Source organism: Marmota flaviventris, chromosome 8, assembly GCF_047511675.1.
Source record: "Marmota flaviventris isolate mMarFla1 chromosome 8, mMarFla1.hap1, whole genome shotgun sequence".
Taxonomy (NCBI): Eukaryota; Metazoa; Chordata; class Mammalia; order Rodentia; family Sciuridae; genus Marmota; species Marmota flaviventris.
Window position 1 is genome coordinate 84,587,148 of NC_092505.1, and position 17,066 is coordinate 84,604,213.

The window sequence follows — 17,066 nt, forward strand, 5'->3', positions numbered from 1 at the left end:
CAATATTACATGCTTTTTTTTTGGTAACAATTGGGTGGCTATATTTTCAGCCCTTTTTATTTTGAAACAGGATCTCACTAAGTCATTTACGGCCTTGCTAAGTTGCTGAGGCTGGTCTCAAACCTGTAATCCTCATACCTCAGCCTCACAAGCTGCTGGATTACAGGCATGTGTTACTATACCCATTGAAATTAAATATTTTACAAAGAAGTTTAAATTCAATATAGGGTACTTACTATGGCCAATGAAAGGAAATAAAGCAGATCATGTACCTAAAAATGTGTATAACACTTAATTGATAGGGGAAACAAAGAAACTTATTATTAAATAGAGGAGGTTAAGAACAAAATATTAACAGTTGTATTCAAAGATGAAGGAAACAAAAGAACATGAATAATTCAAAGGAAAAGGAGAAAATGAGAACGAAAAAGTTAATGAAGAGGGTCATATTTGATGGGGGCTTTAAACAAGGAACATTCAACAAGCTGAAAACTAAAAGCAAATAACGGAGAACATTTGAGAAAGACAGGACAGTATGAGAAAATTCATCATGGATTTGTGGGACAAGATAACACAGTCTGGAAAGAGTTTAAGGAGATAACAGGATGGTAAAAAGATAGTAAAAAGAGAACAATCAAGAGTCAGGCTTCACTTACATTCAGGAAAAAAGTAATAGTGTCTACATAAATATCTACAATCTTAAAATCGGGTTCAAAGACATGAATTCTATATTTTAAAAAAATCTAGAATCTCCACAAAATTTTACATTTTAAAAGCTGTGGCTAACAGGAAGGAATCTAGCAAAGGTACCTTGGTAGGCAAATTTGACATCAGCATTCGTAATAGCAAGTAATCTAGTTGGGAAGGAAGTTATGAAAGCAATAGTGGCATGATAAAAAAGAAAGAAGGTAGTAATGACAGTCTTTATTTATGGTGAAAAAGTTTTTAAAAAGGCAATGTTAATTTAAACATCTATATTTTTGAAATTGTGGTCAAAATATGAAACAATACTCCTGCTTATGAAATAAGCCACACAGTGGCATTTATTTAATTCTAAAAGTTTTCAGGAAGGACAATCAGCTTTCTGTATTGGCAGAAGAGTTTAATGAAGTGGTCCTGTGAACTCCCAGTAGGTAAAAATTAAAAAAAAAAAAAAAAAAAAAAAAAAAAAAGATTTAAGAACTATTTAAAATCCTGAAAAGTGTTTTTAAAATGGAAGAGAGTTTGGAAGGAAAGAAGAAAAAAATTGTAAGAAAACAGAACTAGAAATTTTGGACTTCGTAGCTTGGAGACACTGTTCAACTTCCACAACTATGGCAGCAAAACAGAAGACAACCGTGACCTATTCACCAAAATATAAAAATGTGATAGATATTAGCGCTCAGAGTTATAAAGCTAGCTGGAAATGTAAGGGGAAAATACAAGAGAACCACACAAAGAAAATGACACAAATTCAGGATATAAATGATATAAACCCAGGCTAGCAGCTAAACTGTACACTAGGAAAGCAATAAACTAATACTGACACTTGTACCAACAAACCTGACTTTCAAAAGCATTATGTTAAGTAAAAATAAGTCAGATACAAAAGATCTGAACTGTATGATTATACTTATATGAAATTCTAGAACAGGCAGGACTATAATTATAGCAAACAGATCAGTGGTTGCTAATGCTAAGGGTAAGGAGGAGGGGGACTGGCTGCAAAGGGGCATGAGTGAACTTTGTGGAGTGATAGCTATATTGCACATTTTGACTGTGGTGGTGGTCACATGGTATATATTTATCAGAAGTTATCGAATTATACACTTAAAACTGATGAATTTTCTTGTATTTAAATAATACTCCAAGTTAAGGAAAATCTTAAAAATTTCAAGGATGTTAATTTCTGACATAATTTACTAAAAACTATGTCATTAGTATAGAGCTCCTCCATCATCACAGATTCTGGTATTTCCTCTTCCTCCTGCTGCTCTAGAGCTATTGTCCAAAATAAAAGACATCATTAATGGGTATGTCATATATATAAATAATGTGAAAGCAGAAAAAAAGGGGTAGGACAAAGAAACACCTGAACTAAGACAACATCCTTAGGTAAGATGAAATCAGAATTACAGAAAAAATATTAGTCTCTCTGGAAAGGAGGGAAGATGTTTCTTACAGTGTTCTATCAAGCATTAGCTATGACTTAAGAACTTTACACTCAATTTCTATTGACTCCAATCTTCTATAACTGTAGTGTTCGATAAGATAGCCACTAGTCACATATGGCTCTTGACATTTAAATTAAATTAAAAATTCAGTTTTTCAGTTGCACTGGTCACATTCAAGGCCACAACAGCCCTATATGGCTAATGGCTATCATATTGAACAATGCGGAAAACATTTCCAACATGAGAGAAAAGTCTATTAGATAGCATTCCTGTATAATCTTCAACTTCAAATAAACTAAGACATCTTAAAAATGTCACACAGAAAAATGAAACAAGGAAGAAGAAGAGTAAAGCAGTAGTTTGGTACCATAAAACATTTACAGAAAAGTGATAAGACTGGAGGCAAGCAGGCTTTAAAGTCATATGGAATGGAGTTCAAACTCCAGTCTAGTCACTTACTAGTGTGTAAACATGGGAAAATTAAATACCCCAGCATAAATTTAAAAGAAAAGTAAAATGAGTATAATAACACTTTGTAAAATAGATTCAATAATAGCTATCTCACAGGGTTGTTTTCAGGATTAAATGATATGAGAAGTAATGAATATACTACCTAGCACATAAATATAAGTATTAGCTCCTTAGTTTAATTAGAACTAAAGGTAATTTTTTGGCATGTTGGCTACCTGATTACAGCAACCAGCAACTCCTTTTATTTCATAACTCATCATTTTAATTAAGATAAATCTATTAACCACATTTTATTTTGTAAGGATACAAAATAAACTTGAACACACACAATAAATCCTTTTTCAAAATAAAACGCTATGTATCTACAATTTTAATAATAATAAAAGTGTTAATCTTTACCTTAGATGAAATGATCCGGTTATCTATAAATTTCTGAGGTGTGTAAAGGCCATTCTGAGGAAACCTGTTGGCTATGTAAATAGTTCTTGTGTCACTTTGATGTGGTGGGTCAAAACCCTAAGACCAAATGAGAAAAAGTAATGTTTGTAAATAAGGTTAGTTGTTATGATACTTCATAAGTTGTTTTATTTAATTGATCAGATTACATATATAATTAAACTGCAGATAGACTCAATCTAATTATTAGAAGAGTTGTTTTTTTTCTTTTGCAAGTAAACAGGTATATTATTTTCAGATATAAACAAAATATACCTTCAGTAATAAAAATAGTTCATATCTTCAGATATATTAATACAAATTAAAAAATCATATAGGAGACCAATAGAATTATTCGAGGACAAAGCTTCTTTCACTACTGAATTCCTTTTTTTCATTCTGCATATTACTTGTCTTGTCTTCTCTTAGGAGTATTCCTAAGGGATATGGCAGTCCTACATAGCTAATATGCATCTACCATGTCCGAGGGCAGAGGAAGGTATTTTTACTTCTTCTACACCGAGATCAACTTGGTTTCAAACAGCTTTATTCCCAGAGGACTTAGAATGCATCACACACTGTCTTGCCCAGATTCATTCCATCGATTGTTTATTTGTGCCAGTTACAGTATCAAATGACATACTGAAACACCAATATGAATATAATATTCCTTGAGGAACACATATAGTGGCCTCAAATTCAGAAGAAAATCTTGCAAGGTACACTGGTAATAATCTCTACTGAAAAGTTTTCACTGATGAGAAAAATATCAATATCTTATTTCTATAATACTCTATTCCCTTCCAAAGTAGTAACTCCCTTGACAGATCTTGGGAACCCTCTGACAGACTGAAAGCAATCCCCAACTACATTATCTTTGCTAACGGGCAAATGATTAGAAATTCCTTTGATTTTCTCATTTTTAAAAATAATGCTCAAAAACTATTTACTAGTACTTCAACTAGTACTAAGTTATTAACAGTCAATTATTTGATATCCACAAACTTAAAATGATTGATTTTTAGATATTACTGAAGACTCTAATTCAGTAATCCACTAATCAATCTGGCTACCATTTAATGCTTAGCATTCTTACATTTCCATTAAGCAGATAGATCTGGGAATTCCCAATTATCTAGAAGGATATTTTGTTTAGTTTATCAGAAATTTAACAGTATTATTTATGGTATTTACCTGCTATTATTCTTGGTTTTAAAATTTTATTTTGTGATCTTAGAAACAGCAAATATGGAACTATGCAAACTAACTACATTTGTATGCTCCATAAAATATATGATGTGTAATTTCATTTGTTCATGCTATTTAAAGTCCTATGACTTTCAATCTTGTCTTTATAACACTTTGCATTAGTAATGACCACATTTTGTGGATGTGCATGTGTCATTCATTATATGTCCATTTTCAGAATCAGTTTTTTCAAGGAAAAATTATGATGGCATGCATATTTGTTTTGCTCATACATTTTCTATTAAACATTTCACAATTTTATTTAAAAATGAATAAGTGAGCAAATGAACAAGTAGTTTGAATGTTACTGCATTAGTCTACATTTTTATTTTTCAAAAGAGGTTCACAGGAGTTTCTCTACACACAGGCATATTTATTTAACATCCACTTTGTGACCATATTAATATATGCCCCCTCCTTATATTAGTTCCTGCCATCTTTTTCAGTATCACTCTGCCTTCAGCTCAACTCAACAGACTGAGATGGAAACCTGCTGGAGCTAACTAAAATTAATAAAATGTACCTGATATGTTATTACTTTTATCTAACACTAAATTTACAAATCAGCAGGTAAGTTTCTGAGATAAGTTAGAGGAAAAAAGCAGATTTAAGGGCCTGAAATAATATATAAATCTTTAAGAAGATGTCAAAACAACTGAGATTGAGAACCACTAATACAGAATTTTATTTTACTCTTTTTGCTAAAATCAACCAACATTGGATTTATTAGTCTGTAATCTAAGGCAAGAAAGAAACCAACAAAAAGTACTCAAAATAACAGAGAACTATAGTTATGACTAGAATTTATAAATTAACGAGTATACTTTCCATGTAACCAAGCTCATCATTCCCCATTCATCCCTACTGGATGATATGAGTCAGTGATCTTGTGCTAAAATCTTGAACTCCTGAGATTTGTACAATTATTTCAAGAGCATGTATTGAAATACTGCTCCACAAAATTAATTTTAAGTTGAGTTGTATTTAAAAAATTTATACAGCAGCTCTACATTCTAAGATACCACAAATTAAATGACAGCTCCAAAAGGAGAATAATGTTTGTCTTATGCACTGAGTTTTTTTAGTTGTGATTAATTCATATATCTCATTCAATCATATTATAATCAATGGCATGCAGACTATGTGAATGTATGTGTGTATTTATTACAAACAAAAAACATTTAAATTTGAGATGTTTCTAAATTATAACTAAATATCCCTTATAAAAATTAAACCTATACCTTTCAGTAGCATCTTCTCCACAACAAGTTCAACTCATCATGAATTGAGTAAAAAGAAAAAAGCTGTCCAAAAATATAGAAATTGACTTAGCAGGGTCTAAATGGGCCTCAGTTCTGTGAATCCCTGAAATTGTAGGCAATTTGCATATATACAAATTTTTCTAATTGTGCATAGGCTTCATTAGATTTTCATGACATAAAGAAATTTAAGACTACTTAACCTAAAATCTTATTTTATAATCAGTCCCCCATCTCCCTACTCCCTATTTAAAATGCCCAAGGAGAATCTTTGTTTCATTAACACCTTTCCCTATTTTAATGTAGTCAAAACAAACATATTATCAAAATTAACAGTAAAACTGGGCTGGGGTTGTGGCTCAGTGGTAGAGCGCTTGCCTAGCATGTGTGAGGCACTGGGTTCAATTCTCAGCACTACATATAAATAAATAAAATAAAGGTCCAGTGACAACTAAAATTTTCTTAAAAAATTAACAGTAAAACTATACAGTTGGTACAAAATTCAGAGTATTTCCAGCACTCATTATCAGGAATTCTCTGGTACCAAGAAACAAACAATTTGGACTCCCTGATCAAGGTTACCTGCACCAGGGTTCAAAAAACTTTGGCATATACTACATTTTCTGCTGGCATCCCAGACTATCCATTTATACCCTCAACCCCTTAATGCATTCTCCTCTGATATTATCTTATTCTGGGCAAAGAAACTGAGGTAGATTAAAGCTACTGGAGCCACTCCAATTTTAAGTTAAGGTCTGCTAAAGGTAAAAATTATGGGTAGATAATGGTGACACATAAGTTTAAACTATTTTACAACTACCATATTCTTTAAAAAGTGCAAAAGAAATATATGACTTATTCTTTGCCAACTTGATGAAATCTTAGCAATTCAGGCCTTATTTGCCTAGATATCATTTAATTTCCTATTACCTCTCATATATTTAAGATCAAACCACAACTATTTTCTGGTTTGAATATGGGACAATCAACATGGATATTTACTAACTTAGGAAGTAACTGAATATAGGAAAGAGGGTTGAATTTGAGATTGGAGTTCAGTAAGAACAAGGATGATGATTAAAGCCAAGGATAAGTATAAGCAAAAGGAGAAAAAGGGCAGGAGATGAAATTCTCAGGGTCACCATTTAAAATGCACGGGGGAGAAATGAAATAAGCAAAGAAGAAAAATCAGAGTGGAAGGAGAATAAGAATTGTAGTGTGGCAGGAACCCAGGAAGAAAATGCAAAAGAATTATTTCTTATGCTGCAAAGAAAGATAAGAAATGGAAGGAAGGAAGGAAGGGAGGGAGGGAGGGAAGGGAATGAATGGGAAGGAAGAAAGAAGGAAGGATGAGGGAGGGAGAGTACTGAAATCATTGGTGGTTTCTGCCAGCACAATTCAGGTAAAATTAAAGGGGCTAAAGTCAGACTATAATGAGGTTGGGTGGAGGTAGAGAGGGTGGATAAATGGGAATAGCAGTTACTACTGAATAAAAGTTACAAAACCTGGAGACTTTTTCATTGTTAATCATCATCATACTGACTTTTGGATTTCACAGTAAAACTGACAGAGGGTTGCCAACTTCTTATTTTCCCAAACAAGAATATTAAGACAAAAGAAAGCAGGGAACACAAATCCTGACTTATAAGAAAGACCGTTGTTCTCAAAAGCCTGAGAAATTTTACTTAGCACTGTAGACTAAATGTAATGTGATATCCCAGAGGTTTAAAATCAGAAAAAAGGGTACTTACTAATAAAATCCAATAATTTTGTATCAATATTGGTACTACAAATGTAGCACAGTAACATAAAATGTTAACAGTAAGAAAAATGGATGGGAGAGGAGTGTAATCCCCTGTACTATTTCTTTCTTTTTTAAAAAATATTTTATACCTTTATTTTGTTTACTTTTATGTAGTGCTGGGAATTGAACCCAGTGCCTCACTCATGCTAGGCAAGCAATCTACCACTGAGCCACAATCCAGCCCTGTATTATTTCTTTATAACTTTTCTTTTAATCTAAAACTTCTCTAAAATAAATTTATAGCTTAAAAAGTAGACATTTTTCAAAAATCAAGGACATCTAAAATTTATGCAAATACACACATTACACTGTGCTAATTTTTCATTTTGCCATAGATCACTGAAAATTTTACTTAATTTAAATGGAACATCATCAGGGAGTCTATGGTCTAGGAGACTACAAACTAAAAACACTAATTAAAAGCATATCTGCTGGGGGTTGGAGTTGTGGCTCAGTGTTTGAGAGCTTGCCTAGCACATGTGAGGCACTGGGTTTGATCCTCAGCACCATGTAAAAATAAATAAATTTTCTTAAAAAAGCATATCTGGTTATTTCAGAACTTTGACTTTCACTTTCCCTTAAGTTTCTAAGATGATCATGTTTCTTTTTTCTTTTTTTGAATTCTGACAATATATACTAGAAAAAAATGTTGATCAGCACGGGCACATAAGCACTGCATTAATTTCCTTTAACCGTTCAAGGAATTGCAGCGATCCACAAACTCTGAGAGTTCCTTGCATATATCTAAGTTAAGAAGCCAATTTCTTTTCTTCTTCTTTTTTTTTTAGTTATACATGGGCACAATATCTTTGTTTATTTTTATGTGGTGCTGAGGATCGAACCCAGTGCCTCATATATGTGAGGCAAGCGCTCTGTCACTGAGCCACAACCCCAGCCCAAGAAGCCTATTTCTTTACAATATTTAAAGTTGAAAAAGAAAAGATTAGAGAACTATTTTTCTGTCTCCCCATGATAAGGAATCAGTATACTCTTATTATTAGAGTTTTATGTACTTCATGATTTTTTTTTTTTTTCTGGTACTAGGGATTGAACGCAGGGGTGCTTAACCACTGAGCTACATCCTCAATCCACTTATTTTTTATTTAGAGACAGGGTCACGATAAGTTGCTGAGAGCCTCATTAAGTTGCTGAAGATGGGTTTGAGCCTTTGATCTTCCTGCCTCAGCTTCCTAGTCTTCTGGGATTATAGACGTGTACCACCACACCAGGTTAACTTGATGTTTTTTAAAGAGCACAATGGAGAACTAAGATAAGCAAGAATATCTGTATTTCTTTTATAGTTAAGAAGATACAAAAGTGAAGAAACAAGTGGCAATCACAATGTGTACACTCCATGACCCAGCAATTCTACTTCTAGGAGGTATTCCTCTTCAAAAATTCAAAAATAAAAACAAACAAGAATAGTCACTGCAACGTTTTCTGAATGGGGGTGGGACTAGCAACAATACTTATTATAAAAAAAGAGCCTTGTCAAAAGACTAGCTGAGGCATGAATTTTTTGATGGTTCAAAATCCTATCCACATGCTATCACAGTGTAGATGTTCAAGAAAATGTTTAAGCTGAATTAATAAACAAATGATAAAAACGGTGTTACTAAAAGGGGATGGAGAATTGAGAAACAGCTTTTGTTAAATGGAAAACTAACACAAAATAGACAAAAATTCCTGCCTTTGTGAGATAATCAAGACAAGTAAATTATGGAGTATGCAAAATAGTGACAAAGTACTAAGAGAAATAAAGTGGGAAATGGTGATGGGGAAGTACAGGGGGTTATAATCTAATTTGAACACCCACAAAAGGCTTCACTACTGATAAGGTAAAATTAGAATAAAAACTTGAAGGGAATGAAGGGGCCAGATACTTGGAGAAAGAACATTCAAGGTAGAAAGGGAGCAATAAGGACAAAAATACTGAGAATGAAGTGTGCCTGGAACATCTGAATTGTACCGATAAAGTAGAGTGAAGAGCCGGGAAGATGAGAAGTGGTCTGGGAGAAGATGGGAGAATACAGATAAAGCCAAGACTTTGGCTTTTATTCTGAACATGAAGGAAAGGCAAGCCCTTGGAAGGTTTTCAGCAGAGGAATTACATGATCTAATGTGTTTAATAAGATGACTCTGGCTCCTATATTTGAAACAGCAGGGACAGAAGGAGAGAACAATGAGGTAAACTAGGAAGCTCTGCAATAATCTGGGTAACAGGTTAAGTATAGTTTGTGTAGTGGCAGAGGAAGGTGAGAGAAAGGGTTCTGTATGTATTGTTTTTAAGCAGCAACAAAGAGGTAAACATAATTTATTCCCCCCCCAACTTAAAACTATCCCCATTCATTCTTTTGTTATAAGCAAAGCACTTTAATTAACAAATAAAATTATAAAACATTTATAGTGTATAACATTATTGTTTTGAAGCAAAGCACTTTTTGGATTCATGTGCTCTATCTATGATTTCTTCTGCTCAGATATGTAATCATAAAAAAAAAATTCGACCTTTTTTTTGATACCAGGGATTGAACTCAGGGGTACTTGATCACTGAGCCACATCCCCAGCCCTATTTTGTATTTTATTTAGAGACAGGGTCTCACTGAGTTGCTTAGTGCCTCGAAGTTGCTGAGGCTGGCTTTGAACTTGCTATTCTCCTGTCTCAGCCTCCCAAGCTGCTGGGATTACAGGTGTGCGTCACCGCCCAATATACAATATTCGACTTTTAAAGAAGTTGGCTGCTTAGAAGGAAGAAGTAAAGGAGAAAGGGAATGCATGAGCTATATGAGGTCCCTTAAAACAAAAGGAGTTCTTATCTTCTGGAGATAAAAAAAAAAAATTAAGGGTGAAATTATATAATATCTGGGATGTGCTTCAAAATCATTCAAGGGAATAAGGATAGTCAGTGGGGAAAACAGATAAAACAAGATTAACCATGAGTCCATAATTACTGATGTTGGGTAAGGGATAAAGGGGGATCATCAATCTATTTTCTCTACTTTTGTATATGCTTGAAAATTTCCACAATAAAAGGTTTAAAGAATATAAAAATAAGCTATATCAGGTATACTGGCTTCACATAATAAGCATCAGCAATAAAGACACATCTCTTTTTGTTCTTAACTTCTGCAAAATGTAGGGGAATAACTGAATGGAAGATACCTGTGCATATCCTAGTTTCCCCCCTTTCCTGGGGGTACTCTACTTCCAATTAAAATGTGGAGACAAACAGGGTTTAATTAATACTTTTAAATTTAACATTCAATTGAAATTTTGGATTACCTACTAGTTTGAAAGAGAAACAATATGATTTTTTTCCCCAATAAGTTACATTTTTTCCTTGTGATACTGGGGGTTGAATCCAGGGGCACTATACCACTGAACTAGACCTTTTTTATTTTCATTTTGAGGCAGGGTCTCACTAAGTTGCTGAGGCTGGCCTTGAATTTGCAATCTTCCCTTCTCAGCCTCTGGAGCAGCTGGGATTACAGGTGTGCACCATCATGCCCAGTTACATAAACTGATTTTTAATGTTAACTAGGATAGACTATATGTTACAAATTTGGAAAGAATTTGGCAATACAATTGGCTCAATTGCTACAAATCGAAAATATTTGAAAAAAGAAACTGTACCAATCATGTACATTTTCAAGTGGTTATTCCCTAAACAATATACTACAATAACTATTTATACAGTATTTATGTTGTAACATGTATTTAAACTAATCTAGAGATGCACAGGCTATATGCAAATATTACACCATTTTACAGAAGGAATTTGAGCATCTGCAGATTTTTTGGTCCTGGAACCAATCCCCTCTGGATAATAAGGGATTACTAACTATATCATGTACTGGATAAGGAAAGAAGAAAATAAAAAAAAATTAAACTATACAGATTATTCTAAGCAAGCTAGTCACAGCATGAAAATTTAGTGTCCCAGCAATCTCCTAAGAGTCAGACAGTTCCCTCACGGCCATTTCCAAGCAAGAAGAAGCAACAAAAATTCAATGCATGCCTCATTTGCAAGACTGGGGAAAGTTTACTGACTCCATTACAACCACACACACAGAATTATTAAAATGCAAATATATGTATTTCTAACCAGAACTACTGGCATAGAAATAAATCTCTTAGTATTTCCCATATAAAAATCTTAGGAAGATTACCCGTTTGTTATACTAAATTTTATAATAGAAGAACTTCAGGAAAAAAACAAAGAATCCCTTAGAATAAAATCTAACATGGCTATGAGTTCAAATATCAAGAGTTCAGTTTTAATATTTTGAAAGAAATATGCATTTCTGGTAAAACAAAAAAAATAGGCTAATCATGAATATTATCTTATTTAGAATGATTAACACTCAACTTCAGAGACAAACTGAAGAACAGCATGGCTAGATGCTGTCTAGAACCCCACTACAGCCAGAAGCAATTCTTTCCTTGTGTAGACCAGAACTTCTATACACATTGGTTAGTATATCAGGCAGCCTGTAGGCTCTTGAATATAATGAGACCAACACTCTAGAAATAGAAAACTTACAGGAAAAAAGCATAGGTGAAATCAGAAAGTCCTTAGAAGTGAAAACTTTCTTGAATTTGCCTATGACAGAGATTACATATAATCACCACAATCTAAAACAGTGCTGTTCAAATATGTAATTTCCTTAGTTTCAACTTTTAAAACAGGTAAAAGTAAATAAGTAACATTAATCCAGTAATACATTTTATTTAGCCATATTTGTATATGTACATAACCCAGTATAATTTCAACATGTAGTCACAAAATTATGAATGAGCTTAGATCCTTTTCCCCTCAAACTAAATCTTCAAAATCTCACATGTACTTTACACTTCTAATACATTTCAATTTGAAGTAGGAACATTTCCAGTCTTCAATAGTCATATGTGGCTACCACATTGGATAGCATAGGTCTAAAAAATATTAATGACAATAACAGTGATTCATAAGGTTCTTTGGAGGATCTGGAACAAGGTCTCTACTTCAGTGCTGCTAGAAATATGTGGTTGCTCTACTGCTTTACCACTCCTCACCCCAATAAATAAAAAACTGAGTATTTAAGAACATATGTCTAGGGGCTGGGGTTGTGGCTCAGTGGTAGAATGCTTGCCTAGCATGCATGAGGCACTGGGTTCAATCCCCGGCACCACATAATAATAGAAACAAATAAAATAAAGGTATTGTGTCCATCTACAACTAAAAAAAAGAATATATGTCTGACCACAGAAATAAAAAAGCATATGTTCAAAGAACTACATTCTTAAACATTCATTCTTGAGGTTAAAATAGTCGTTATTCATTACCTGGGAGAGAGACAAAGTATAATAATTCCAAACTGATGTTGAATTAAACTCATTCAATTTTATTGAACCAGCATTTGGTGGGTGAATACTTACAAGGACCCAGCTCCTCCTTGAGTGCAAGGATATAGAGACAAGTAATATACAGTCCTTGTCCTAAGATATTTTTAGTCTAGTCTAGTAAATGAGACCGTTCCACTTAATGTGCTATACAGAAACACAAGCTCACTTTTAATGTCATACAGGAGCACTAATAAACATCTAACACGAGTCACACATGCAAGACACATACATACTTTAAAATTTTCTAGTAACTATATTTTATGAAAAGAAAAGGAAACATAAAATTATAACAAGATATTTTACATTTCCATACTGTTTTTAAAACCCAATGTTTATTTTATACTTAAAGATGATCTCAATTTGAATTAACCACATTGCAAGTATACCAGATGGCACTGTTATTCAGAATAGACCTTTTTTTTTTTTTTTTTAACTAAAAAGATTTTGGCAGTTATAGGTTCAGGGCAAAGAAAATAGCAGAGGGAGGATTGAACATATTTACAGGTTAAAAGAAAAGAGAAACAACAAATATTCTAATGATAATTAACGGAGAGCAGATGAAATAATAGGATCAAAAGCACAAGGGGAATGACTTACTTGTAGAAGAGAAGGACCATACCTTCCTTTGTGACAGGTGGACAAGGGACGAATTAAACATAGGTATAAACGAGTATGGTGAATGTGAGGGGCAAAAGAACAGAAAGTGAGGGAGTTTTCTTTAAGAGCTCCCATTTTTCCCAGTGAAGCAAAAACAATCTTATCAGGCTCCTTCCAATATAAATCTAAAGGGACTACATTTATGAAAAAAATGGAGAAACAGTTATCCTAATATGACATATTAAACTGTGCTTTTGCATTGTTAGTTATTTTCTAGTTTTCTTCTAGTCAATCTTGAATTTTGTCACTTTATGTCTAAACCCAGAAATAACAGAGTTCATTCTTTTATTCACATGTTCATCATTTATTCAGCAAACACATACTCAATGCCTATAGTACAGCAAATGTAAGGTACTAAGCAGAGTAAGGTCCTCACTGATTTCCATGTGTACCTCCAGTGTTTAGCGCATTAGACTACCTACACACACTAAGTATTATGAATACACAGTATTATACTCCCCTATAAAGAAATATTATGTGTCAACTAAAATAAATGTTGACAAAAACCTTCATTTAAAAGTCTACATCAGAGCTTTCCAATAGAATTTTCTGATAATGAAAATATTCTGCTCTGAAATGACTGATATAGTGGCCAATAGTTACATGAATTCACATCTTAATTTTAATATCCACATGTGGTCAATAGCTACCATACATCTCTAAATAGTAGAATTCAGTGGGTAGCTAATGGTATTGCCATTATTATAATCAAGGTCCTGTCAACTGTAAGAGGAGTTATACACTATGCTACTGAAAATGTGTATACTATATGAATAATATAAACTTTACCAGAAAGACACAGTGAGAAAATTTTTTAGCCTAAAATAATTTGAATATTGTGAACCCAAAACAGAGAACAAATGAGAAAGAAAAAAGAAGTTTTAAAAAAAGTCTTTTCCTTCTCTACTTTCCCAAGGAAAATACTAACTTTATATCAACCTTTGATTTTTCCATGATGTCAAACATTAAAAATATTTTGTATTTAGAAGTAACTGGAGCATAGGAGTTGTTTCTGTAATTTTTTTAAAGTGAGACAGTATAAGTAGCTGAAAATCAGGATTCATATAATGAATAAAGTGTGCTTATAACTCCTTGTGATTTTTAATTTCCCCAAATTTGTTTCATTTTTTAAACTTTAAAATAAACCTAACACTAAAGCACATGGTGACTCAACCCATTGAGCTAATGGAAGTATAACCTAGACTTTGAATTGAACAATTCTTGCTTGATGTAGTAACTAATTCTAGTTATTACTGAATAGCTAGAATAGCTGTTTGTGACTGGGATAGTAAAATATACTTTCATTACTCTGTGTATTCACTGCCTTGAATGTATAATTTAAGTGACTACACAAACTTAATCACAGATACAAAGCCCAACACTGGCACAGGTCTGATTACATACTTAGAAGATCTGATAACTTTAAAGTAAAACCAGTAAGGTGAGCAACTAAATGTCAGTGATAGCATTTTTTTTTTAAATGCACAGCAACTTGTTCAACTTGTTAACCATTCCAGTAAGACAGCTGCCTTATAAATTAACCACAGAACTTCTGATTCTTCCTTTTACTTGTTTTCATTTGAAGCCATTTTTTTTCCAAACGTTACCAGATTTTCTATCTTAAAGATGAGCATGGTTATAAAACCAGGATTATTTTCAGGCTAACAAAAATTCCTAAAGCTGAAAAATCTACTAGTAAAAGCATTAAGAGAATCACTTTAGAACAATCTTCCTGCCATACAAACCCATCATCAGGTAAATGATTTTAAATCAAACCTCATATACATGAACACTTGGCAAATCAAAAGCACGAGATCACATCTGTAATAATTAACTACTAGAGTCAAATTACTGTGCTACAGCTTACTGCAACAAAGGCAAAGAATTATAGCAATATGCTATTATAATGACATCATTAGGTTAGTTTCCTAATAAAGCATATCATCTGGAGTACCTGAATTTATAGCTCGCTAAAAATAAAGAGCCAACATTTATATGAGGGAGTGAGTGGCGGCAGTTCTTAGTTTTATTTATAAGCTTTTTTTCTTTTTTTTTTTGAGAATGATACCCACTGAAAATGATGTAACAGAAGGTTGACTAAAAAACATCATACTTACTCTTAACATAAAAATGTTGTTCTAGAACAGGGAAAACGATATGTTTTAGTCCCACAAAAACAGTTTCTGCTTCATTAAGGTTTACCACTGCTTTTAAAACTAGTAAACAAAAACAATGAAATGTAGAAGCATTTAATCAGTGAGATTTAGAATAAACAGTAGCAAGCCTCATCACACAGATAAGGTATTAAGTATTAAGATTCTTCAGCCTGAAGTAATTTCTGTCCTAATTGTCACCATTGCCTTAGTAGGGTATTTTTTGGACTGCAGTTGCCAGAAGACAGGAAAGATTTTTCTCTCTGAATAAATTCTGGGAAAGGTGGTGCTTTTTAGATGCCTAAAGTCACCCTTTCCTAAGATTTCTTTCTTTCTTTTTTCTTTTCCTCCAGATGCTCTAGTAATACTGAAAGTTAAATACCCCTTTCGTTCAAACAGCCCCTTAAGTACAATCGGATTAAAAAAAAAAAAAAAAGGTATGGTTTAAAAGTTTCGCTTGGGGTGGGGGGAGGACAAGGTAGGACGGAAACTAGTTCTTCATAACTACTGTACATCTTTCTCGAAACTAGATGGGGAATTGGAATACTCTTTCCTTCATTTAGGCCTTGGGTAAAAATTTCTTTCGTCCAGAGGTAGGAGATAAGGTATCCTCCTCCTTGTCAATCAACGCAACAGTAAGTAAATCTTGACCCCCCGGTGCCAAGCGGGGGCTGAAGGCAAGTCCTTCCCGGCTCTTCACCCAAACCTGTTCTAAATTGCTACAGGCAAGACACCCAAGCCCCTTTCCTCTCCCCAAGACCACCTCGCGTCCGGCGCCCTAGCAGTCTCCTCAGGGGGCACCCCCACTCCGCTGGAGACCCTCATCTTCTGACCGCGATCGCTCAGGAGCCGAGCGAAGGAGGAAGTATCGGAGAAGCGCCGGCAGGAAGCGGCTGCCTCCCTCCGCGCAGCGCCAGCCTCTGCGGCCCGGGCAGCGCGGGGCTTCTCCGGCCCGGGCCCCGCGCCCGCCTCCGCCGCGGCCTATCTCCGCGCAGCGGGCCCAGTCCCGCCACCCGGGGCCGAGAGGCCACGCGTGGGCGGGCGCCCGAGGGGCGGGGGACACCTACCAGCTGCTGCCGGACCCAGCGCCACATGCCCTCGCCGACGCCGTCGCGGCCCCGCGGGGCGCTGGGGCCCAGGGGCTGCAGGTGGAGGCCGACTAGCCAGAGGGGGAGCAGATGAGCCCCTCGGGCTGAAGTTCCGCTCGCCGCAGCCACCTCACTCCTCGCGCCGGGTCCCCATCCCGCAGCGCCGGCCCGGAGCTCCTACAGGCGCGGCCCCGGCGCCGCCCCCGCCCGGCTCTGCTGAGCCAGCCACCTCGCCGCAGCCACCTTCATTATTGACCGTTGTCACCCGAAGCACCCCCACAACCCCACCCCCGCCCTGCCCGGCCCTCCGGCCCCGCCCGGCCCCGCCCCCGGCGCTCCGGCCCGCCCCCGGACGTGACGAAAGGGGGTGCGCGGAGCACTGGGGGCCGGCTGCTCCCCGCCACGGCTCGGA

At 35.3% G+C, this 17,066-nt stretch overlaps 1 protein-coding gene across 3 annotated transcripts in view; it reads right to left on the bottom strand.

Annotated features, from left to right (window-relative positions):
* The window catches only part of Atp11b (ATPase phospholipid transporting 11B (putative)), a 113,235-nt gene extending 96,321 nt beyond the window's left edge, over nt 1-16,914 (bottom strand). For all 3 annotated transcript variants that reach the window (XM_071615440.1, XM_071615441.1, XM_071615442.1), the window contains exons 1-2: nt 16,634-16,914; nt 3,024-3,140 (exon numbers count right to left, since the gene is read on the bottom strand). In XM_071615440.1, coding sequence (XP_071471541.1) covers nt 3,024-3,140; nt 16,634-16,660 — 144 coding nt within the window. In that variant the 5' untranslated portion in view covers nt 16,661-16,914. The remainder of the gene's footprint in view (nt 1-3,023; nt 3,141-16,633) is intronic.
* Between the last annotated feature and the right edge of the window lie 152 nt (nt 16,915-17,066).